Raw genomic sequence first — 25,516 nt, 5'->3', positions numbered from 1 at the left:
GTGAGTTCCAGGGATTAGACATCCCTCAGGACTGTAGGGAGATCTTATCCAAGGCAAGAGTGGAAGCTACAAACAAGACATAAATTAAAATGAAAGTGATTCTGTTCATTTTGCCAACAGTCTAACCAACATCCATTGAAAGTCTCACCTAAACAGATTCTGCCCGACCTACTGTCGCTAGCTAGATCAGGATTGGTACATGCATGTTTGAAGGTTCATCAAGTCGCAATTTCAAGGTACAGACGCTCCACACATTCTCTATCTCTCTCTGTTCCACTAGAATAGTCAAACAGGTCATGAGCGGATTGTTCAGAGGTTTTCCCCCCGTAGAGCTCCTCCCCCAGAATGGTATCTCAATGTGGTTCTTTTGCAGCTTATGAAGCCTCTATTCGAGCCCATTCACAAAGCAGATCTGAAATTTCTCACATGGAAGGTCGCTTTGCTCTAAGCTCTCTCTTCAATTAGAAGAGTCGTCGAAATTCAGGCTTTCACTACACAGGAACTGTTCTTGCGTTTCACTGGTGATTATGTGCTCCTCAGAACAAACCCAAGATTCATCCCCTTGGTTCCACCGCAATTTCAACTCAATTACCCTATCATAGATTTTTCCCAAATCCGGCATCTCCAGCTGAAAGGTCTCTCCACACCTTGGACATTAAACGTTGTCTTAAATTCTATCTCCATCGTACCAAACAATTCCGGAACATTGATCAGCTGTTGGTCTCTTACAGACTCTTTACTCAAGGTACGGCAGTCATGAAAGCAACCTGCCATCTTACAGTTTTGCCATACCAAAGCTGGCAAACCACTCTCAGCAGGAGCAAAGGCAAACTGAACCTGGCCAGTGTCTACCTCAGATGCTCTGATTGCAGGCATTACTCTGTAGAAGATATGTCATGCTGCGACATGGAAGAACACCCACACGCTCACACCGCACTACTGCAGTCGTAGGGCAAGTAGTTTTACATCATTTGTTTCAATAAGGCGAGCCTCCTTAATTGTAAGTGATGGTTATATCTCTTTACTGATGTATCTGATGGCATTGTATATGATTTAATAGTCTTTTCATATATAAACTATTTGCATAAAAGTATGCATACATGTATTTATGTATGGAGATATGTACTAGACTGTTACCCACCACTCACTAGGGTACTTCTATTACTATATCTGCATTTATATTCACCTACAAAACTGCTTGCTATTCTGATTCAAGCACGTGAACCTATGAAACATCCAATACTGGAGAATAAAATGAGTTCTCTTCCAGGGGATACTCATCAATAGTTATGAACAGGGAATTATCCCCGCCCATGCGTGGGACCCGGAGCTTATAGCAATATATATATATATATATATTTGAGATGTCATCAGTGATGTCATGAGCGATGTCACTGGCCATGTCATGAGTGATGTAATATGTGACGTCATCAGCAGTGCATTGCGGGTGCGCGAGTTATAGTTAGCTAAATTAACTATAACGGGGGAATTTCAATGTTTATGTATGAGTGAAATGTCCAGCTAACTATAACGTGTGTGAAGCCTATGGTTTTTTCAATGAATTTGCAAGGTTTTTTAAATGCTAATTCCTAACTATAATGTGTGTTAACCGTATGGTTTTTTCAGTGAATTTTAAAGGTTTTGTAAATGATAATTTTTAAATGGATTAATTTTTGAATTTCTTTCTTTTTATACTAATTTCCTACATTTTTCTTATAAATATTTATATTTATTTTATGTTTTAAGTTATATTTCATATTCTTAATGTAAAATAATAACAGAAGTAAATTGTAATTTTTTTTGTTATTTTTTTTTCAATATATTAAAATTAAATTCTATTTAATTCCTTTTTCATTGTTTGTTTTTGGAATAATCGTACCATACGTGTATGGTGATCGCACCATACTTTGTACAGCAAATCGTACTCTGTGCGTACCTGCGCATACGTTACGAATACGCTTTTACATTACGCGTCGCACCAACGCTTCCGTGTGATGTCATGTACAACGCCCCATACGCGAAAGGTTCCAACGTTTTTAACTGTTTAAGTATTTAATGTACATACTAAGAGAAGACATTATCTAGATAATTATGAAAATAGTTTTTTAAACTTTTAATAAGCATATATTACTTTTAAAAGCAACTACGCGAATCGCGGCGGGACGTCTTACGTACTCACAGCGTAAGAGCACAGTAAGCACACCGTAAGCGTACGCAAAGCCATGTGCCATTTTTGTCCCATGGTGCACTGCATTGTAAATATGGCGCATCCATGGAGGTAGTGTCACGGTGCACAATAACTGGCATATTCCTGGGGATATGCCAGTTATTGTATATGTGCCCCTTAGTGTTTTAATGTAGTGAATGGATTATTACATACCGATGAATGAGTCACTACACAACTAAAACAGCAGTGACAGAGTGTTTGGTGGAAGTGTAAAGATACAGACTGGGCAATTGAAAGTTTAAAAGCCAAGTTGACAGGTGCATAGAAAAGGGCATTTATTATTTATTAATCTTCCAAACACCCCAAGCGCCAGCACACCTTTCCGAGGATAGGTTTACGATTTACAAATGCTAGCATTTTTTAAATTAAGAAGCATAATAATAACAAATATTAATACTTTTTTTTTCTAATGATAATGATATTTTTTTATGTCTTCTATTTAGATGTTTTTAATCATGAAAATGCAAAGAACACAGTTTACAGAGTAACACTTTTTAAACTCTCCAACGTATGTAGATAATAATACCTTATACGTGTTACGATCGAAATCGAAACCTTTACACCTTTACAGTTTGTAACTTTTCCGAACACGTGCAGAAGAAAAACAGTTAAAACGTGAGCACGTGACATCTAAATAGGCGGACCTACAGCTTCCTTCCGTAGACTACTAAACAACCAAAAACTATATAAACCACACCTACTGTGCAATTAGTTTTGTTTTCGCGAATTATTTCTGAATCGCCAATCTATGTTGCAGGTTCCGTTTTCTAGCATCGGATTCTCTTTTTGCGTCAACAAACATATTCCGGAGTTGTAAGTTGTTTCAATATGGCATAGTCATAGTACTTAGTTATAATTTGCGGCTATTTGTCAATATTTAAACATTGATATCTAGAAAAAAAATGTATTGCATGTTTTTCGCTTTTTCTCTGTAACGTCAGAAGCTTGTTTTCAGAAACAAATAGATTATAACAAACATTGCTCCTTTTCTGGCTCCTTTCACCTTATATATAGTGACTTTTTATATTATAATATTGACACTGTACTTCGCTTAAGAGGTGTAGGTGACCCGTCGACGCAAACCCTAAACATTTACAATCAATGTCACCATCTTCCACTTGTTTATGTGTTTTACCATAGAGATCACATACTGTTAATATGTATATTATAATATAAACAGTCATGGTGATCTCAGTGAAGTTTACGATCCGTCGTCACAAAGAGCAACGATAAGTAAGCAACGTTACCGCCTTGCGGTTTTCAATCTATTTTCCCCTTGTGATCATGTGCAGTGAGAATATATACATATTATTATTCTCAGCGTCATGATCTCAGAGGAGTTTATGACCCGTCACCACGAAGATCAAACTTTTTCACCTCCTGCAGAAAAGAAGTTCAGTAAATAATTACCGCTCAAAAGTATTTAATTGTGGATATTCTGTTAAATACATAACTTTATTTTCCTTTTAACAATGGTATCAATCGTAATATTTTAATAGATTATCCTATTGCTACAGAAGAGGAATGGGAGATTTTTCACATGAACTCATTCTCTTCTTTCTTGTCCCCCCCCCCACCCTTCTGGGCTGTTGGCAGGAATTCAGGCCGAGACTACAACTCCAGCTGCAACAACTGCAGCAACAACTGCCCCGATAACAACAGCCGGAACAACTGCATCAACTGCTGTGAATATACCTGCAACATCAGCTGCGACAACTGCTGCAACTACACCTGCAAAAACAGCAGCTACAACCGCTGCAACAACAGCTGCAACAACTGCAGCTACAACTGCTGAAACTACACCTGCAACAACAGCTGCAACAACTGCTGCAACAACAGCTGCAACAACTGCAGCTACAACTGCTGAAACTACACCTGCAACAACCGCTGCAACAATTGCTGCAACAACTTCTGCAACAGCTGCAGCTACAACTGCTGAAACTACACCTGCAACAACAGATGCAACAACCGCTGCAACAACTGCTGCAAAAACAGCTGCAGCAACTGCAGCTACAACTGCTGAAACTACACCTGCAACAACAGCTGCAACAACAACTGAAACTACACCTACAACAACAACTGCAACAACTGATGCAACAACAGCTGCAACAACTGCAGCTACAACTGCTGAAACTACAGCTGCAACAACAGCTGCAACAACTGCTGCTACAACTGCTGAACCTACACCTGCAACAACAGTTGCAACCACCGCTGCAACAACTGCTGAAACAACTGCTGCAACAACTGCAGGTACAACTGCTGAAACTACACCTGCAACCACAGCTGCAACAACTGCTGCAACAACAGCTGAAACTACACCTGCAAAAACTGTTGCAACAACCACTGCAACAACAGCTGCTACAACTGCTGAAATTACACCTGCAACAACAGTTGCAACCACCGCTGCAACAACTGCTGAAACAACTGCTGCAACAACTGCAGGTACAACTGCTGAAACTACACCTACAACAACAGCTGCAACAACTGCTGCAACAACAGCTGAAACTACACCTGCAACAACTGTTGCAACAACCACTGCAACAACTGCTGCAACAACAGCTGCAACAACTGCAGCTACAACTTCTGAAACGACACCTGCAACAACAGCTGCAACAACTGCTGCAACAACAGGTGCAGCAACTGCAGCTACAACTGCTAAAACTACACCTGCAACAACCGCCGCAACAACTGCTGCAACAACTTCTGCAACAACTGCAGCTACAACTGCAGCTACAACTGCTGAAACTACACCTGCATTAACAGTTGCAACAACCGCTACAACAACTGCTGCAACAACAGCTGCAACAACTGTAGCTACAACTGCTGAAAATACACCTGCAATAAACACTGCAACAACTGCTGCTACAACTGCTGAAACTAAACTTGCAACAACAGCTGCAACAACAGCTGCAACAACGGCAGCTACAACTGCTGAAACTACACCTGCAACAACTGCTGCAACAACAGCTGCAACAACTGCAGCTACAACTGCTGAAACTACACCTGCAACAACAGCTGCAACAAATGCAGCTACAACTGCTGAAACTACACCTGCAACAACTGCTGCAACAACAGCTACAACAACTGCAGCTACAACTGCTGAAACTACACCTGCAACAACAGCTGCAACAACAGCCGCAACAACTGCAGCTACAACTGCAGAAACTACACCTGCAACAACGGCTGCAACAACTGCTGCAACAACAGCTGGATCTACACCTGCATCAACAGTTGCAACAACAGCTGCAACAACTGCTGCAACAACAGCTGCAACAACTGCAGCTACAACTGCTGAAACTACACCTGCAACAACCTCTGCAACAACTTCTGCAACAACTGCAGCTACAACTGCTGAAACTACTCCTGCAACAACAGTTGCAACCACCGCTGCAACAACTGCTCAAACAACTGCTGCAACAACTGCAGGTACAACTGCTGAAACTACACCTGCAACAACAGATGCAACAACTGCTGCAACAACAGCTGAAACTACACCTGCAAAAACTGCTGCAACAACCACTGCAACAACTGCTGAAACAACTGCTGCAACAACTGCAGGTACAACTGCTGAAACTACACCTGCAACAACAGCTGCAACAACTGCTGCTACAACTGCTGAAACTACACCTGCAACAACAGTTGCAACCACCACTGCAACAACTGCTGAAACAACTGCTGCACCAACTGCAGCTACAACTGCTGAAACTACACCTGCAACAACAGCTGCAACAACTGCAGCTACAACTGCTGAAACTACACTTGCAACAACTGCTGCAACAACTGCTGCAACAACTGCAGCTACAACTGCTGAAACTACACCTGCAACAACAGCTGCAACAACTGCTGCAACAACAGCTACAACAACTGCAGCTACAACTGCTGCAACTACACCTGCAACAACATCTGCAACAACTGTAGCTACAACTGCTGCAACAACTCCAGCTACAACAGCCCCAAGAACAACAGCTGTAACAACTGCATCAACTTATGTGACTACACCTGCAACAACAGGGGCAACAACTGCAGCTACAACTCCTGAAACTACGCCTGCAACAACAGGTGCAACAACTGCAGCTACAACAGCTGCAACAACTGCAGGTACAACTACTGAAACTACACCTGCAACAACAGCTGCAACAACTGCTGCTACAACTGCTGAAACTACACCTGCAACAACAGTTGCAACCACCGCTGCAACAACTGCTGCAACAACAGCTGCAACAACTGCAGCTACAACTGCTGAAACTACACCTGCAACAACAGCTGCAACAAATGCAGCTACAACTGCTGACACTACACCTGCAACAACTGCTGCAACAACAGCTACAACAACTGCAGCTACAACTGCTGAAACTACACCTGCAACAACCGCTGCAACAACGGCTGCAACAACAGCTGCAACAACTGCAGCTGAAACTGCTGAAACTACACCTGCAACAACAGCTGCAACAACTGCTGCAACAACAGCTGAAACTACACCTGCATCAACAGTTGCAACAACCGCTGCAACAACTGCTGCAACAACAGCTGCAAAAACTGCAGCTACAACTGCTGAAACTACACCTGCAACAACAGCTGCAACAACTGCTGCATCAACAGCTGCAACAACTGCAGTTACAACTGCTGAAACTACACCTGCAACAACCTCTGCAACAACTTCTGCAACAACTGCAGCTACAACTGCTGAAACTACACCTGCAACAACAGTTGCAACCACCGCTGCAACAACTGCTGAAACAACTGCTGCAACAACTGCAGGTACAACTGCTGAAACTACACCTGCAACAACAGCTGCAACAACTGCTGCAACAACAGCTGAAACTACACCTGCAAAAACTGTTGCAACAACCACTGCAACAACTGCTATAACAACAGCTGCTACAACTGCTGAAATTACACCTGCAACAACAGTTGCAACCACCGCTGCAACAACTGCTGAAACAACTGCTGCAACAACTGCAGGTACAACTGCTGAAACTACGCCTGCAACAACAGCTGCAACAACGGCTGCTACAACTGCTGAAACTACACCTGCAACAACAGTTGCAACCACCGCTGCAACAACTGCTGCAACAACTGCTGCAACAACTGCAGCTACAACTGCTGAAACTACACCTGCAACAACAGCTGCAACAACTGCTGCAACAACAGCTGCAACAACTGCAGCTACAACTGCTGCAACTACACCTGCAACAACATCTGCAACAACTGTAGCTACAACTGCTGCAACAACTCCAGCTACAACAGCCCCAAGAACAACAGCTGTAACAACTGCATCAACTTCTGTGACTACACCTGCAACAACAGCGGCAACAACTGCAGCTACAACTCCTGAAACTACGCCTGCAACAACAGGTGCAACAACTGCAGCTACAACAGCTGCAACAACTGCAGGTACAACTGCTGAAACTACACCTGCAACAACAGCTGCAACAACTGCTGCTACAACTGCTGAAACTACACCTGCAACAACAGTTGTAACCACCGCTGCAACAACAGCTGCTACAACTGCAGCTACAACTGCTGAAACTACACCTGCAACAACAGCTGCAACAAATGCAGCTACAACTGCTGACACTACACCTGCAACAACTGCTGCAACAACAGCTACAACAACTGCAGCTACAACTGCTGAAACTACACCTGCAACAACCGCTGCAACAACGGCTGCAACAACAGCTGCAACAACTGCAGCTAAAACTGCTGAAACTACACCTGCAACAACAGTTGCAACAACTGCTGCAACAACAGCTGAAACTACACCTGCATCAACAGTTGCAACAACCGCTGCAACAACTGCTGCAACAACAGCTGCAAAAACTGCAGCTACCACTGCTGAAACTACACCTGCAACAACAGCTGCAACAACTGCTGCAACAACAGCTGCAACAACTGCAGCTACAACTGCTGAAACTACACCTGCAACAACCTCTGCAACAACTTCTGCAACAACTGCAGCTACAACTGCTGAAACTACACCTGCAACAACAGTTGCAACCACCGCTGCAACAACTGCTGAAACAACTGCTGCAACAACTGCAGGTACAACTGCTGAAACTACACCTGCAACAACAGCTGCAACAACTGCTGCAACAACAGCTGAAACTACACCTGCAAAAACTGTTGCAACAACCACTGCAACAACTGCTGCAACAACAGCTGCTACAACTGCTGAAATTACACCTTCAACAACAGTTGCAACCACCGCTGCAACAACTGCTGAAACAACTGCTGCAACAACTGCAGGTACAACTGCTGAAACTACACCTGCAACAACAGCTGCAACAACGGCTGCTACAACTGCTGAAACTACACCTGCAACAACAGTTGCAACCACCGCTGCAACAACTGCTGAAACAACTGCTGCAACAACTGCAGCTACAACTGCTGAAACTACACCTGCAACAACAGCTGCAACAACTGCAGCTACAACTGCTGAAACTACACTTGCAACAACTGCTGCAACAACTGCTGCAACAACTGCAGCTACAACTGCTGAAACTACACCTGCAACAACAGCTGCAACAACTGCTGCAACAACAGCTGCAACAACTGCAGCTACAACTGCTGCAACTACACCTGCAACAACATCTGCAACAACTGTAGCTACAACTGCTGCAACAACTCCAGCTACAACAGCCCCAAGAACAACAGCTGTAACAACTGCATCAACTTCTGTGACTACACCTGCAACAACAGCGGCAACAACTGCAGCTACAACTCCTGAAACTACGCCTGCAACAACAGGTGCAACAACTGCAGCTACAACAGCTGCAACAACAGCAGCTACGACTGTTGAAACTACGCCTGCAACTACACCTGCAACAACAGCTGCAACAACTGCAGCTACAACTGCTGTAACTACGCCTGCAACTACAGCTGCACCAACAACATCTGTCACTACAACAACCACAGAAACAGGAACAACAGGTGAGTTAAAATATTTACAGTTCTTGTAGTAACAGGCTGAAAAATAGCGCTTGAATTACCCTATTAAAACACAACAGACAAATTGGAAAACGTTTAATGTCGGTAAAAGAAGTTGCTCTGTCAAAGCAAACTGACACGAAGGCAGGCCTTGGGGACCAATTTTGATGACCATGTTTTTTATGGAGTGCAACTTCTTTGTCTTTACTTTAGTAGCTAATTTGTTTGTTCCTAGCAATTTTCAGTATTTTTCTGAAACTGTGATAATTGTTTTACAACAGTTTCTAGTTTTAACCATAAATCCACCTGCAGTTTCTCCCTAGCAGCATATACTGGGCTTTGTAACTCAACACCAACTTCTCTCTCAGGAGATCTCCATTGATAATCATAAGCACTAAATAGCCCCGCCCATGTGCGGGGATCCCGGAGCGCTTCTTTACAATATATATTCTTAAGTGTAGATGTGCATCTTTCTTAAGCAAGGCCAGGATAAGCACTTTATTTATTTAAATGTTTTTAAGCTTAAAAATGAGGCTATGTAGGACAATTGCTTTCATTTGCATTTTAACCCCTTGCCTGCTTATGACGAGCCAAGCTCTTTATAACGGCCGCAGCACTCCCTCGCTCGGCGAATTCCATGCCTGTGCGGGCGTTCATATGGGAGTGGGCGGAGTTATAACGAGCCCAGCTCGTCATGAGCACAGCTTCACTGTGCCTCATGACTAGCTGGGCTCGTCATGAGCACCGCGGCGCCCCGCGCTGCCCCTCCCCCATGGGGGAATTACCCCAGCGGCGAAGGGGTTAAAAAGTGTTAGTATATCATTAAGGCTCCCTGTTTTCTGTTTTTACTGATTTTTCAGATAAATACAGACAGAAAACCAATAATTTTCTTGTCTGTAATTATTTTAAGATGTGGATAAAAACGGAAATTGGGTGCTTTTTGAGTGATTCTAAATACACTTTGCTATGACTGCCAGGCGAATAACTGTGTGGCTTGATAGGCAAGGAGGTGAAAAAAGGAATTTTAGTAAAGAGGCTTTAACAGCAGTAGCTATGCACAAGACTGATACTGAAATGTGCATATTTTCATACAAGTGAATTGATTTATCTTCTGCGGGTGTTTTATATCACTGAAATCTGTGAGGCGTTCAAGCATGACTGCATATTTATTGGTTAAATAAATGTGGAAATATACCCGTTTCAGCTTTCCTTTTTCACAAACCCCATAAACAATATGGATAAATATAGATAAAGTTAACAAAAATTAAATATGGATAAATACAGACATAAATTACAAAAAAATAAATACCATAAAACCGGGAGCCCTATATATATTTAAGAGACTGGAAAAAATCTACGTAAGATGCCACTCGAGAGTCTGAACCAGATTGCTTTAATGAAATCATTTTTTCAATCTGGAAATCCCTTCTGCAGGATGGCGCAAGAGCCCTCATAGCCTCATTGTTGATGGGATGTAGGCGCAGGCAGGTAGTAGGCACAGACACACCAGCCTGTCTTCCTCTGGAAGGTAGGTAGCATTCAAGCTCTCCAAGCAGACTCTGCCTTGAAAGTCATGCATCTGAACTGGGTCCCTGCTTATCCGATTGATTTAATTAAATAATGACTCCTAGTAAGCAATTATCAATCTTTTGCAGGCAGTCTCCTACTACAATACTATTTACTAAATGGCCATTCCCTACCCGATGTGCTTTTGTCTTTTGTGCAGACATTTATTTATTTAATTATTTATTTATAGACTTATATAGCGCCTGGATCACCCCTGAAGGGGTATCTCTTCGCTGATTGATACTTTTGTATTTGTTCATTACTTTGAGTGATGTCCTTCATTAAAAAATCCTTTTTAATCATCAGCCTGCATGCAATGCTGCAAATCTTTGCTTTGGAAACGCACTCTATCCAAACTTGAGCCAGTTTGTTTTAATTTGACTGTTTAAGACCTGTGTAGTAAGGAGGACTGAGTGCACTTAGGGCCAGATGTACTACATGTTCCGGCAGCGCAGCGCAGCGCAGCAGCCCTAAATGCTGTGCTGCGCGAGAAGGAGAGCGCAGGAGCGCCAAATGTATTCAACAATGGCGCTCTCCTCCCCTCTCCCTAGCGGCGGTGCTGTACCCATGCCCCAAAAACTCTAAAACCATGCTGTGCTTTGGGGGCCTGGTGCTTCTCCTCGCCAAACGACACATTACCAAACGCTGGCTATCCTCCCTGGCCGCCCTATGTCCAGCTGGCGGGCTGAGGTCCGACACTGGGGTACAGCCGATCGATATGCATTACGGAGGGAGGAATACGGTGGTCTCTGGAAGCAGCCCACAGCTTTACTTTGGATGACTTACTAGAAACTTTCGAGTCCCAAACGGACGGTGTCTAAAGAGTTATTTAGGGAATAAAGGGTCCACTTCCTATGTCCTGCTACTGAGGCTTGACCTTCCACATAGATATTATTATATATTGTAACAGGTCCTTTACTTTCATGGTTATATTGTGTCTAATGTCGGCCTCGCCTTTCAGCTCTTAATCCCATCTCTCCCTATGGTTCCTCACCAATAGTATCCTTCGATGCTACTCAGCAGATGACTATGGGGGGTTAGGGTGGGGGGCAGGAAATCGATATTGAGTTTCATTTTCTTTTTCCTTTATGATCTGTGCTTTGAAGGCCTATGTGTGCCCCATGTATCGTTTGCTAATATTCAGCATGCTCTTCATTCTTCCGACTGTTTTCAGTGCTAATGTGCTGCAAAGAAACTTGAACACTTACAATGTACACTACGGCCATAGATATAATATATGTCCTATATGCCTTTTGTTCCAAAAACTCAATAATGTTTGTTTTAAAAAAAAACGCACCACAGCTTACAGATGATGTGCTAGATGATAGTGACACTCCACACCTGAGTGACAATGTGAGCTCTTATGACAGTAATTCTTCTTACCTCAGCTATGATAAGAGATTTCACAGTAACACTCTGTACCTCAGAGATGACGTAAACTCTAATGACAGTAATTCTTCATACCTCATATATGATGACCATACCTGGGCGGTGACGTAAGCTCTTATGACAGTAATTCTTCACACCTCAGCTATGATAAGAGATTTGACAGTAACACTCTGTACCTCAGAGATGACGTAAACTCTAATGACAGTAATTCTTCATACCTCAGATATGATGACCATACCTGGGCGGTGACGTAAGCTCTGATGACAGTAATTCTTCATACCTCAGATATGATGATCATACCTGGGCGGTGACGTAAGCTCTTATGACAGTAATTCTTCATACCTCAGATATGATGATCATACCTGGGCGGTGACGTAAGCTCTTATGACAGTAAATCTTCATACCGCAGATATGATGATCATACCTGGGCGGTGCCGTAAGCTCTTATGACAGTAATTCTTCATACCTCAGATATGATGATCATACCTGGGCGGTGACGTAAGCTCTTATGACAGTACTTCTTCATACCCCAGTTATGATGACCATACCTGGGCGGTGACGTAAGCTCTTATGATAGTACTTCTTCATACCACAGATATGATGATCATACCTGGGCGGTGACGTAAGCTCTTATGACAGTACTTCTTCATACCCCAGTTATGATGACCATACCTGGGTGGTGACGTAAGCTCTTATGATAGTACTTCTTCATACCGCAGATATGATGATCATACCTGGGCGGTGACGTAAGCTCTTATGACAGTAATTCTTCATACCTCAGATATGATGATCATACCTGGGCGGTTACGTAAGCTCTTATGACAGTAATTCTTCATACCTCAGATATGATGATCATACCTGGGAGGTGATGTAAGCTCTTATGACAGTAATTCTTCATAACTCAGATATGATGATCATACCTGGGCGGTGACGTAAGCTCTTATGACAGAAATTCTTCATACCTCAGTTATGATGATCATACCTGGGCGGTGATGTAAGCTCTTATGACAGTAATTCTTCCTACCTCCTCTATGATGAGATGCGACAGTAACACAACAGCTTGTAGATGATGTAAGAAACTACAAAAGTAAAATATGCCAGCCCTAAAGGTCAGAATGAAGCCACCTTCAGGCCCATCTGCCAGGAAGCAGAGTGAAGGAGGGAAGGCCAGCATTAATCATGAATTCTGATTGACTCTTACAGGTGTGATCACCACTACAGCCACTACAACTACCCAGTTTTCTGAAAACACTGCTACAAGGGTGATGAGATTCACATGTACGGATTATTGGTACCCGGAATACGCAGACACTAGGACAACCCAGTATAAGGAGCGTACAAGCAAGATATTCCAAGCGGTAAGATAATAGTAGTATTGTAGTTCGAACTTAACTTTAAGTGTCAGTGCATAAGAATAATTAAAGAAACATGGCGCATACCTACCAGCTTCTGTTAGGGAGGAGTCTGGCATTCACAGGTTGAAGGCCCCCTCACCTGTATGCAGCTAAACATTATAATTAAAGTGCTACGGAGGTCACGTCTGTGAGTGACGACTGATCCCTTGTGGTCACTGTATGGAACCGAGGACTGATTTACTGAGGTCATTGTTAATAAGGACTTGTCTCATGGGGTCACTGCAGGTGACCGAGGACTGATCTCCTGAGGTCATTGTGATCAAGGAATTGTCTTGTGCGGTCACTGTATGTGACTTAGGTTCGATCTTCTGAGGTCATTGTGATCAAGGTCTTGTCTCGTGCAGTCACTGTATGAGGCAGAGGACTGATCAGGGTCGGACTGGCCTATGTGGCAATCAGGCAGTGCCCAAAGGACTGGTCTGCTTGGTTAGTGTGTAAACTGTTTTTTGACTGGTTGTGGGCCTGTTAATGGTTTACTATTGAGGAGTGACCCGCTGCCCAGCCTCACTGTCTGTGACTGAGGACTGAGCCGCTGCCAAGCCTCACTGTCTGTGACTGAGGACTGACCCGCTGCCCAGCCTCACTGTCTGTGACTGAGGACTGACCCGGTGCCCAGCCTCACTGTCTGTGACTGAGGACTGACCCGCGGCCAAGCCTCACTGTCTGTGACTGATGACTGACCTGCTGCCAAGCCTCACTGTCTGTGACAGAGGACTGACCCGCTGCCAAGCCTCACTGTCTGTGACTGAGGACTGACCCGGTGCCCAGCCTCACTGTCTGTGACTGAGGACTGACCCGGTGCCCAGCCTCACTGTCTGTGATTGAAGACTGACCCGGTGCCCAGCCTCACTGCTGTGACTGAGGACTGACCCGCTGCCCATCCTCACTGTCTGTGACTGAGGACTGACCCGCAGCCAAGCCTCACTGTCTGTCACTGAGGACTGACCTGGTGCCAAGCCTCACTGTCTGTGACTGAGGACTGACCCGCTGCCAAGCCTCACTGTCTGTCACTGAGGACTGACCCGCAGCCCCGCCTCACTGTCTGTGACTGAGGACTGACCCGCTGCCAAGCCTCACTGTCTGTGACTGAGGACTGACCCGCTGCCAAGCCTCACTGTCTGTGACTGAGGACTGACCCGCTGCCAAACCTCACTGTCTGTGACTGAGGACTGACCCGGTGCCCAGCCTCACTGTCTGTGACTGAAGACTGACACACTGCCCATCCTCACTGTCTGAGACTGAGGACTGACCCGCTGCCAAGCGTCACTGTCTGTCACTGAGGACTGACCCGCTGCCAAGCCTCACTGTCTGTGACTGAGGACTGACCCACCGCCCAGCCTCACTGTGTGTGACTGAGGACTGACCCGCTGCCCAGCCTCACTGTCTGTGACTGAGGACTGACCCGCTGCCAAGCCTCACTGTCTGTGACTGAGGACTGACCCACCACCCAGCCTCACTGTCTGTGACTGAGGACTGACCCACCGCCCAGCCTCACTGTCTGTGACTGAGGAGTGCCCCGCCGCCCAGCCTCACTGTCTGTGACTGCGGACTGACCCGCGGCCAAGCCTCACTGTCTGTGACTGAGGACTGACCCACTGCCCAGCCTCACTGTCTGTGACTGAGGACTGACCCGCGGCCAAGCCTCACTGTCTGTGACTGAGGACTGACCCGCTGCCCAGCCTCACTGTCTGTGACTGAGGCCTGACCCGCTGTCCAGCCTCACTGTCTGTGACTGAAGACTAACCCAGTGCCCAGCCTCACTGTCTGTCACTGAGGACTGACCAGGTGCCAAGCCTCACTGTCTGTGACTGAGGACTGACCCGCTGCCAAGCCTCACTGTCTGTGACTGAGGACTGACCCGCTGCCCAGCCTCACTGTCTGTGACTGAAGACTACCCGGTTCCCATTCTCACTGTCTGTGACTGAGGACTGACCCGCGGCCAAGCTTCACTGTCTGTCACTGAGGACTGACCCGCTGCCCAGCCTCACTGTCTGTGACTGAAGACTACCCGGTTCCCATTCTCACTGTCTGTGACTGAGGACTGACCCGCGGCCAAGCTTCACTGTCTGTCACTGAGGACTGACCCGGTGCCAAGCCTCACTGTCTGTCACTGAGGACTGACCCGCTGCCAAGCCTCACTGTCTGTGACTGAGGACTGACCCACCGCCCAGCCTCACTGTCTGTGACTGAGGACTGACCCGCTGCCCAGCCTCACTGTCTGTGACTGAGGACTGACCCGCTGCCCAGCCTCACTGTCTGTGACTGAAGACTGACCCGGTGCCCAGCCTCACTGCTGTGACTGAGGACTGACCAGTTGCCCATCCTCACTGTCTGTGACTGAGGACTGACCCGCTGCCCATCCTCACTGTCTGAGACTGAGGACTGACCCGCTGCCAAGCTTCACTGTCTGTCAATGAGGACTGACCCGCTGCCCAGCCTCACTGTCTGTGACTGAAGACTGCCCGGTGCCCATCCTCACTGTCTGTGACTGAGGACTGACCCGCTGCCCATCCTTACTGTCTGAGACTGAGGACTGACCCGCTGCCAAGCTTCACTGTCTGTCACTGAGGACTGACCCGCTGCCCATCCTCCCTGTCTGTGACTGAGGACTGACCCGTTGCCCAGCCTCACTGTCTGTGACTGAGGACTGACCCGCTGCCCAGCCTCACTGTCTGTGACTGAAGACTGACCCGGTGCCCAGCCTCACTGTCTGTGACTGAGGACTGACCCGCTGCCCATCCTCACTGTCTGTGACTGAGGACTAACCCGCGGCCAAGCTTCACTGTCTGTGACTGAAGACTGCCCGGTGCCCATCCTCACTGTCTGTGACTGAGGACTGACCAGGTGCCAAGCCTCACTGTCTATGACTGAGGAGTGACCCGCTGCCAAGCCTCACTCTCTGTGACTGAGGACTGACCCGCTGCCAGCCTCACTGTCTGTGACTGAAGACTGCCCGGTGCCCATCCTCACTGTCTGAGACTGAGGACTGACCCGCTGCCAAGCTTCACTGTCTGTCACTGAGGACTGACCCGCTGCCAAACCTCACTGTCTGAGACTGAGGACTGACGCACCGCCCAGCCTCACTGTCTGTGACTGAGGACTGACCCACTGCCCAGCCTCACTGTCTGTGACTGAGGACTGACCCGCTGCCAAGCCTCACTGTCTGTGACTGAGGACTGACCCACCGCCCAGCCTCACTGTCTGTGACTGAGGACTGACCCGCGGCCAAGCCTCACTGTCTGTGACTTAGGAATGCCCCACCGCCCAGCCTCACTGTCTGTGAGGACTGACCCGCTGCCCAGCCTCACTGTCTGTGACTGAGTACTGACCCGCTGCCCAGCCTCACTGTCTGTGACAGAGCACTGACCCGCAGCCCAGCCTCACTGTTGGTGACAGAGGACTGATGCGCTAGCCAGCCTCACTCTCTGTGACTGAGGACTGACCCGCTGCCCATCCTCACTGTCTGTGACTGAGGACTGACCCGCGGCCAAGCCTCACTCTCTGTGACTGAGGACTGACCCGCTGCCCATCCTCACTGTCTGTGACTGAGGACTGACCCGCTGCCCATCCTCACTGTCTGTGACTGAGGACTGACCCGCTGCCAAGCTTCACTGTCTGTGACTGAGGACTGACCCGCTACCAAGCCTCCTTGTCTGTGACTGAGGACTGACCCGGTGCCCAGCCTCACTGTCTATGACTGAGGACTGACCCGCTGCCAAGCCTCACTGTCTGTGACAGAGGACTGACCCGCTGCCAAGCCTCACTGTCTGTGACTGAGGAATGACCCTCCAGCCTGCCTCACTCTCTGTGACTGAGGAATGACCCACCGCCCAGCCCCACTGTCTGTGACTGAGGACTGACCCGCTGCCCAGCCTCAGTGTCTGTGACTGAGGACTGACCTGGTGCCCAGCCTCACTGTCTGTGACTGAAGACTGACCTGGTGCCCAGTCTCACTGTCTGTGACTGATGACTGACCCGCTGTTCATCCTCACTGTCTGTGACTGAGGACTAACACGCTGCCAAGCCTCACTGTCTGTGACTGAGGACTGACCCACCGCCCAGTCTTACTGTCTGTGACTGAGGACTGACCCGCGGCCACCCCTCACTGTCTGTGACTTAGGACTTATCCGCTGCCAGCCTCATTGTTTGTGACTGAGGAATGACCCACCGCCCAGCCTCACTGTCTCTGACTGAGGACTGACCTGCTGCCCAGTCTCACTGTCTGTGACTGAGGACTGACCCGTCTCTAGCCTCGCTGTCTGTGACAGAGGACTGACCCACTGCCCTGCCTCACTGTCTGTGACAGAGGACTGACGCGCTGCCCAGCCTCACTGTCTGTGACTGAGGACATACCGGCCGCCCAGCCTCACTGTCTGTGACAGAGGACTGACCTGCCGCCCAGCCTCACTGTCTGTGACTGAGGACTGACCCACTGCCCAGCCTCACTGTCTGTGACAGAGGACTGACCTGCCGCCCAGCCTCACTGTCTGTGACTGAGGACTGACCCACTGCCCAGCCTGACTGTCTGTGACTTGGACTGACCTGCGGCCAAGCCTTACTATCTGTGACTGAGGACTGACCCGCTGCCAAGCCTCACTGTCTGTGACTGAGGACTGACACGATGCCCAGCCTCACTGTCTGTGACTGACGACTGACACGATGCCCAGCCTCACTGTCTTTGACTGAGGACTGACCCGCTGCCCAGCCTCACTGTCTATGACTGACAACTCATTTACTACAGTAACTGCTTCTGACTGAATATTGACCCGCTGGCCAGCGCCACTGTCTGTGACTGATGAATGATCTTCTTAGGTCACTATATGCGATGAATGACAACTCCTAGTATTAATGTCTGTGATTGATGACTGAGCACCTAATGTCATTGTAAGGCCCCTCTAATGCTGACACTACCCACCTAAGCAAGGCTCCTTGTACTCACAACCCCTCTAATGCTGACACTACCCATCTAAGCAAGGCTCCTTGTACTCACTGCCCCTCTAATGCTAACACTGCCCCCTAGGCAAGGCTTCTTGTACTCACTGCCCCTCTAATGCTGACACTGCCCCCTAAGCAAGGCTGCTTGTACTCACTGCCCCTCTAATGCTGACACTGCCCCCTAAGCACGGCTGCTAGTACTCACTTTTCCTCTAATGCTGACACTGCCCCCTAAGCAACGCTGCTTGTACTCACTGCCCCTCTAATGCTGACACTGCCCACCTAAGCAAGGCTCCTTGTACTCACTGACCCCCTAATACTGACACTGCCCACCTAAGCAAGGCTCCTTGTACTCACTGCCCCTCTAATTCCCACACTGCCCCCTAGGCAAGGCTTCTTGTACTCACTGCCCCTTTAATGCTGAAACTCCCCCTCTAAGCTAGGCTCCTTGTACTCACTGACCCTATAATGCTGACAGTGCCCTTCAGCTAGCCTCCTTGTACTCACTGCCCCTCTAATACTGACACTACCCGCCTAAGCAAGGCTCCTTGTACTCACTGCCCCCTAATGCTGACACTACCCTAAGCAAGGCTGCTTGTACTGACTGCCCCTCTAATGCTGACACAACCCGCCTAAGCAAGGCTCCTTGTACTCACTGCCCCTCTAATGCTTACACTACCCCTAAGCAAGCCTCCCTGTACTCACTGCCCCTCTAGTGCTGACACCACACCCTAAGCAAGGCCCCCTGAACGCACTGCCTCTCTAATGCTGACTCTACCCCTATGCAAGACCCCTTGTACTAACTGCCGCTCTAATGCTGACACTACCCCTTAAGCACAGCTCCTTGTACTCCCTGCCCCTCTATTGCTGTCACTGCCCCCTAAGCAAGGCTGGTTGTACTCACTGCCCCTCTAATGCTGACACTGCCCCCTAAGCAAGGCTGGTTGCACTCACTGCCCCTTTAATGCTGACACTGCCCCCTAAGCAAGGCTCCTTGTACTCACTGCCCCTCTAATTCTGACACTAACCCCTAAGCAAGGCTCCTTGTACTCAGTGCCCTTCTAATGCTGGCACTACCCCTAAGCAAGCCTCCTTGCACTCGCTGTGCTGACACTGCCCCTAAGCGAGTCTACCCCCTATAAGCAAGACTCCTTGTACTCACTGCCCCTCAAATGCAGACACTGCCCCTAATCAAGTCCCTTGTACTCCCTGCCCCTCCAATGCTGACACTACCCCTTAAGCAAGGCTACGTGTACTAACTGCCCCTCAAAGGTGGATGCTGCCCGAATCAACACCTCTTGTACTCACTGCCCTTATAATGCTGACACTACCCCCTAAGCAAGGCTCCTTGTACTCAGTGCCCCTCTAATGCTGACAGGGCCCCCTAGCAAGGTTCCTTGTACTCACTACACCTCTAATGCTGACACCACCCCCTAATGAAAACCCCTTGTACTAACTGCCCTCTAATGATGACACTGCCACCTATGCAAGGCTCCTTGTACTCAATGCCCCTCTAATGCTTACAGGGCCCCTTAGCAAGGTTCCTTGAACTCACTACCCCTCTAATGCTGACACCACCTCTAAAGCATGACACCTTGTACTCACTGTCCCTCTAGTGCTGGTACTACCCCCTAAGCAAGGCTCCTTGTACTCGCTGCCCCTCAAATGCAGACACTGCCCGTAATCAAGACCCCGTGTACTCACTGCCCCTCTAATGCTGACACTACTCCCTAAGCAAGACCCCTTGTACTCAATACCCTTCTAATGCTGACACTACCCCTAAGCAAGACCCCTTGTACTCACTGTCACTCTAATGCTGACACTACCCCTGACGTGTCTCCTTGTACTTACTGTCCCTCTAATGCTGACACCACCCCCTAAGCAAGAACCCTTGTACTCACTACCCCTCGAAGGTTGAAACTAGCCCCTGCTGTGTCTCCTTGTACTCATTACCCCTCTAATGCCGTCACTACCCCTAAGCAAGACCCCTTGTACTCACTGCCCCTCTAACGCTGACACTACTCCCTAAGCAAGACCCCTTGTACTCAATACCCTTCTAATGCTGACACTACCCCCTAAGCAAGAGCCCTTGTACTCACTGCCCCTCTAATGCTGACACTACCCCCTGATGTGTCTCCCTGTACTCACTACCCCTCTAATGTGGACACTACCCCTAAGCAAGGCAATTTGTACTCACTACCCCTCTAATGCTGACACTACCCCCTGATGTGTCTCCTTGTACTCACTACCCTTCTAATGCGGACACTACTCCTAAGCAAGGCTCCTTACACTCACTGTCACTCTAATGCTGACACTACCCCTGACGTGTCTCCTTGTACTTACTACCCCTCTAATGCTGATACTACCCCCAAAGCAAGTCCCCTTGTACTCACTTCCCTTCTAATGCTGAGACAACCCCCTAAGCAAGACCCCTTGTACTCACTACCCCTCTAAGGTTGAAACTCGCCCCTGATGTGTCTCCTTGTACTCACTACCCCTTTTTTGCCAGCACTACCCCTAAGCAAGAACCCTTGTACTTACTACCTAATCAAAACCTTTTAGTTGTCCCTAGATTTAGATTAGCCACTAAGGGAGGGAAGTCCCTCTTCGTGCTGGGTTCAAAAGCCTGGAATAAACTGCCAGCTCAGCTCCGTTGTATAGTCAAGGAGGTTGACTTCAGAAGATCATTGAAAACATGGATCTTTTCGCTCTCTGACGCAGCCTGCAGAGCTTTGGTGTAATAATTGTACAGTGTGTCACTGCCTTCTGTCTACCAACTCATCTCCATCAGGGTTGGGTGTGGAGCGCCAAGATGCTCCTCGGAGCGATAGCCGCGCTATAAAAATGTGTGCTTACATTACATTACATTACATTACATTACATTACCCCTCTAATACTGACACAGCCCCCTAAGCAAGAACCCTTGTACTTACTATCCCTCTAATGCTGACACAGGCCCCTAAGCAAGTACCCTTGTACTTACTACCCCTCTAATGCTGACACTGCCCCCTAAGCAAGGCTCCTTGTACTCACTGCCCCTCAACTGCTGCCACAACCCCTAAGAAAGGCTTATTGTACTCACTGCCTCTCTAATGCTGACACTACCCTCTAAGCAAAGTTCCTAGTACTCAATACCTCTCTAAAGCTTACACTGCCCCTAAGCAAGGCTCCGTGTACTCACTGCCCCTCTAATTCTGACATTGCCCACATGCATATCGCGTGTACTCTCTGCTGTCGTGACAGATCATGTGATGAAGCTGACCCTCTCCTGTGTGTCTCTTTTCAGCTAGAGAAGATTTTAAAGAAGTATTCTGGGTTTCTAAGGCTGGAGAACTGTCACTTCAGGTAAGGATTGCTGATCACCCCACACACGCCGCACCCGTCAACCCATGTCTGAAAGGTGATTCCAGCTGCCTCAGTCTGAGTACTCAGCATGCTTACTGTTACAGGCACTCTACCGGGCCGTTCACTGTTGTCATATTTGCGTTTGGTTGGATCTGTCTGCAATGTGCTGTCTAAGTAGTTGTGGTGATTTTATGGCATCATTGAAATGGGGTCTGACTGGCACTATGGCAGTCACTCGCTCCCTGTCCTCAGGAGGGTCGACCAAGCTCAAATACGTAGTGTCCTAATCAGCACCCATTATGATATGTCCTGGCAAGGACAGCCTGGGAAATTGCTTGAAATGGTGGAAGAAGATGTAAAACAAGGCTTTCTTCCACATCCCTGCTCACAAGATGGCTGACCCACCAGCATCCCACCTGCCTCTCCATCGAGGGAGCATTGGGGACAAAACTGTGAGGTGTCTGGGATTCTCTGGCGGAAATGGAACCTTTCTTGTGGCTTGAGAGACATGCAGGGACGGACTGTGGATTCCGGGTGGGTAGGTGGGCCATTACTTGTTGGGTAGTGCTAGATTGGGCTCTACTTCTCGGCGCCACTTCTCACTCGCTTCTTTCTGTACGGAACCCCAGACAGGACTTAAGCGGGGAGTGTCCTGTTGGGCTCTACTTCTCGGCGCTACTTCTCGCCCTCTTCTTTCTGTACGGAACACCAGACAAGGGTTGTGGAGGGGAGGGGGTGTCCAGTTGGGCTCTACTTCTCGCCCTCTTGTTTCTGTATGGAACCCCAGACAAGGCTTGTGGTGGCGAGTGTCCTGTTGGGCTCTACTTCTCGGCGCTGCTTCACGCCCTCTTATCCAGTATTATGGGTATCTTTCATAGATTCACATGCCTGAATCATTCCCCGTCGTCGGGGTGGGAGTCCCCGGTACATAATAACAGTAATGTCATATAGACATATACATACTAATAGGCCAGAGGCCTCACATTAGTAACCCATCCAAGTCCTTTTGTAAAAAAGGACCAAACTTTGGCCAGCAGCCAATCAGCTACTATCAAAAAATATGGAAAGTGTTCCCTGGGTTTTGTTTATTTTTGGGGGAAGCAATTTTTCACCATGCACCCATTTCACTAAAGCATTCAGTCTCGGCTGTTTCCACCTGTTGGTTGTGACCCCTTATGCAAGTAGAACCACAAAAGCAAATAAAATTGGCAAAAGACGGTTTATTAGATAAAAATTATTTAGTAAAAAAAAGATTTTTGTGTCATCAAAAGCCACATACATTCACAATTGCACAATGTCATCAATGAACATTCTATCTATTTAATACAGTGCCTAGTGCTTTTTGCTCAATGCATCAATACACAGTAAAAACAATTTGTATAAAAAACAACACATGTAACCGATTAAAAGACCCCTTAAGGTTGTCGACGCGTTTCGGTGGATAAGGCACTTGGCCCCACCTTCTTCAGGACAAAATACAAAACATGGATCTGTAGATAGAAAAATCCAATGTCAGAAAATATCCTCAAGTACAATTTCATATTTACATAACATTTCTTTTATATTTTATACATCCCTGCCGTTTTTTTGCTATTTTGTGGTTTTACTTTATCAACCCAAGAGGTGTTGGTCCCCCTCCCTCCAGGTTGCTTGTCTCACTCATCAGTGGGCACACTCTATCCACATTCACACTTACCCCTTATAAATATTTATTTTTCAAGTTGCATACCTGAAAAAAGATCTTGATCGTATCCTTAAATTAATTGGGATACGTTTTCCTTCCTGATTCTTATTCGAAAGAAATTCCTATGGTCAATATTAGTCTATTCACGACCTGTAGATAAACATTAAATTCAGTATCTACTTGTTCTTATTTGGACACTTTTTTAATGTAAAAAGCGACATTTATCTATATATGTACTAACTGTAGAACACACCTCAGCTTTCATATATTTGTTCCTACGTCGGTGTACTTACGGGAGTTCTCGTTACCTTCTTTCTTGTTTTTCCAATTAAAACTCTATTGCTGAGGGGGGAAACAAAGTGTTTTAGCCAACATTGTCCTATTTACTGCCCACTCTTGAACGAAAGATATTTCTCAAGGTGGTGAACACTCACCTTAACTCTTTTATTCAATTCCAATAGATTTGGTCCTTCTTTATTTTAGACCACCCTCTTTGTGAGACACGCTTTTTCAATTATTGCGTATGTACTGTAGATTGGACACATCAAAAAGAGAGAAAAAGAGAAAGCAGAAAAAGCGAGCCATAAGTCACCTTATAGTACGACTCCCTGTTTATTATCTCACTTTAATGCATGTCTTGTCTCACCTTTTGTGCTTGTGTTGGACGTCTTATTAAGAATAGACATATTGTTTTTCTCCCGTTGACTCTATGGCCTATATAGGAGAAATATGTATTTTGTTAGGGGTGCGCAATGTCATATGTTTACGTTTTTGGATTACAATATCCCCCTAATTGTCTATAAGGTCACTGGTTTAAGCTGCACACTGTTTATTAACTCGTTATCACAATTATCTTGCTCTGCATTGTTGTACCCGTGCCTCTCTTGGTTAGGAACGTGTTTAAAAAACGGACCGCATTATATTCTCTCTAATTGTCTATAAGGTCGCTGGTTTAAGCTGCACACTATTTAGCTCATTATAAAAATTATCTTGCTCTGCATTATTGTGCCCATGCCTCTCTTGGATAGGAGTGTGTTTGAAAACGGACCGCATTATACTCAAGACCTTACTATGTGTTTAATAAAGCCCCTGCGCGGAAGCCAAAGGGCCGCCATTCGTTGCTAACCCCCTCTCCCCCCCGCTTCAACATTATCGCATTCTCTGAAGTTGTTTAGACTTCGCTGGTCAAAATTTTAGAAGTAATGTTAAGTATTCATTTAAGTTCATAATTAAGACCCAGCAAACCTTCTTATCGGTTTTACTCCCTTAGTTCTACCCGTGTAGTTTGTCACCTTAAGGCTAGCCAGCATACCTCATGGTCCTTAGGTCTGTTCCTTCCACCGGTCTCTTCTCTAGCGTGAGAGTGATAATATAGGGCCGGTCACGTTTTCTGTCTTTATTTATACTTCCGGGTTGGATTACAGTCATGTGACATGAGTATTCTGAGCGCCCTCTTGTAGTGTGGTTGTATCGGGGATCTTTTAGTTATTTACTTGCTCCCTGTTCATCATGAAGATAAATAGAACACTTAAACTAGCTTATTTTACCGAAATGCGCTTTATATTTCCACATGTTGAAATACTCGAAAACAGTGATATTACTTATTTTGAGAGTCATATTTTGTTATAAGTGTGGCACATTCATGAACGTTAGTTGGGTATAGCTGTACAGTAGGAAAGCTATTATTAGGCTCTTCCTCTCTTTGATTGAGTGCCCATATAAGATAAGAATTCACTATACGGGCACTGTATAAGGATCTCACTCCTTTTTCTGATGAGTGATATTCGCCCTGTATATTTTTTATATTGTGTGTCTATATTCCTCTCCTTTCTTTATGTGTCCTAGTGTTATTCTCTCACTATATTTAGGTTTTAGTTATAGAGTCTGTTATTATCTTCTTTGGGGGATGTCTGTATTTACTCATATCTATATGTTACTGTCTGTTGGGTGGTTTTTGAGGTTATTCCCTAGGTTCCCTCTTTTCTCATTTTTATATTGTTGCCCCTATAAATAACTCTAATCTCGTTG

The 25,516-nt window shown here is 46.7% G+C and overlaps 2 protein-coding genes and 1 long non-coding RNA gene across 3 annotated transcripts in view; 2 read left to right on the top strand and 1 right to left on the bottom strand.

The window, feature by feature from the left end:
- Window positions 1–12,363, top strand: part of LOC144803910 (uncharacterized) — a 151,657-nt gene extending 139,294 nt beyond the window's left edge. The window contains exons 16-25 of the mRNA XM_078671884.1: window positions 3,824–3,996; window positions 4,379–4,858; window positions 5,495–5,785; window positions 6,239–6,325; window positions 6,827–6,985; window positions 7,535–7,621; window positions 8,111–8,473; window positions 8,927–9,084; window positions 12,109–12,216; window positions 12,333–12,363. Of these exons, the coding sequence (XP_078528010.1) occupies window positions 3,824–3,996; window positions 4,379–4,858; window positions 5,495–5,785; window positions 6,239–6,325; window positions 6,827–6,985; window positions 7,535–7,621; window positions 8,111–8,473; window positions 8,927–9,084; window positions 12,109–12,216; window positions 12,333–12,363 (1,937 nt within the window). The remainder of the gene's footprint in view (window positions 1–3,823; window positions 3,997–4,378; window positions 4,859–5,494; window positions 5,786–6,238; window positions 6,326–6,826; window positions 6,986–7,534; window positions 7,622–8,110; window positions 8,474–8,926; window positions 9,085–12,108; window positions 12,217–12,332) is intronic.
- Window positions 12,364–12,520: 157 nt separating this feature from the next.
- The window catches only part of LOC144803894 (uncharacterized), a 250,413-nt gene continuing 237,417 nt past the window's right edge, over window positions 12,521–25,516 (top strand). Inside the window, exons 1-3 of the mRNA XM_078671883.1 lie at window positions 12,521–12,545; window positions 13,313–13,467; window positions 21,746–21,804. Of these exons, the coding sequence (XP_078528009.1) occupies window positions 12,521–12,545; window positions 13,313–13,467; window positions 21,746–21,804 (239 nt within the window). The remainder of the gene's footprint in view (window positions 12,546–13,312; window positions 13,468–21,745; window positions 21,805–25,516) is intronic.
- Window positions 23,005–24,846, bottom strand: LOC144807930 (uncharacterized). The gene is made up of 6 exons (XR_013606526.1): window positions 24,801–24,846; window positions 24,135–24,202; window positions 23,923–24,016; window positions 23,742–23,830; window positions 23,534–23,638; window positions 23,005–23,294 (listed from the first exon to the last, which is right to left on the bottom strand). It is a non-coding gene; the product is annotated as an uncharacterized LOC144807930 (long non-coding RNA).

The sequence above is a fragment of the Lissotriton helveticus genome, chromosome 1_2 (assembly GCF_964261635.1).
Source record: "Lissotriton helveticus chromosome 1_2, aLisHel1.1, whole genome shotgun sequence".
NCBI lineage: Eukaryota > Metazoa > Chordata > Amphibia > Caudata > Salamandridae > Lissotriton > Lissotriton helveticus.
The sequence above is the reverse complement of the archived record's forward strand: the minus strand, read 5'-3'. Positions and strand labels throughout refer to the sequence as shown.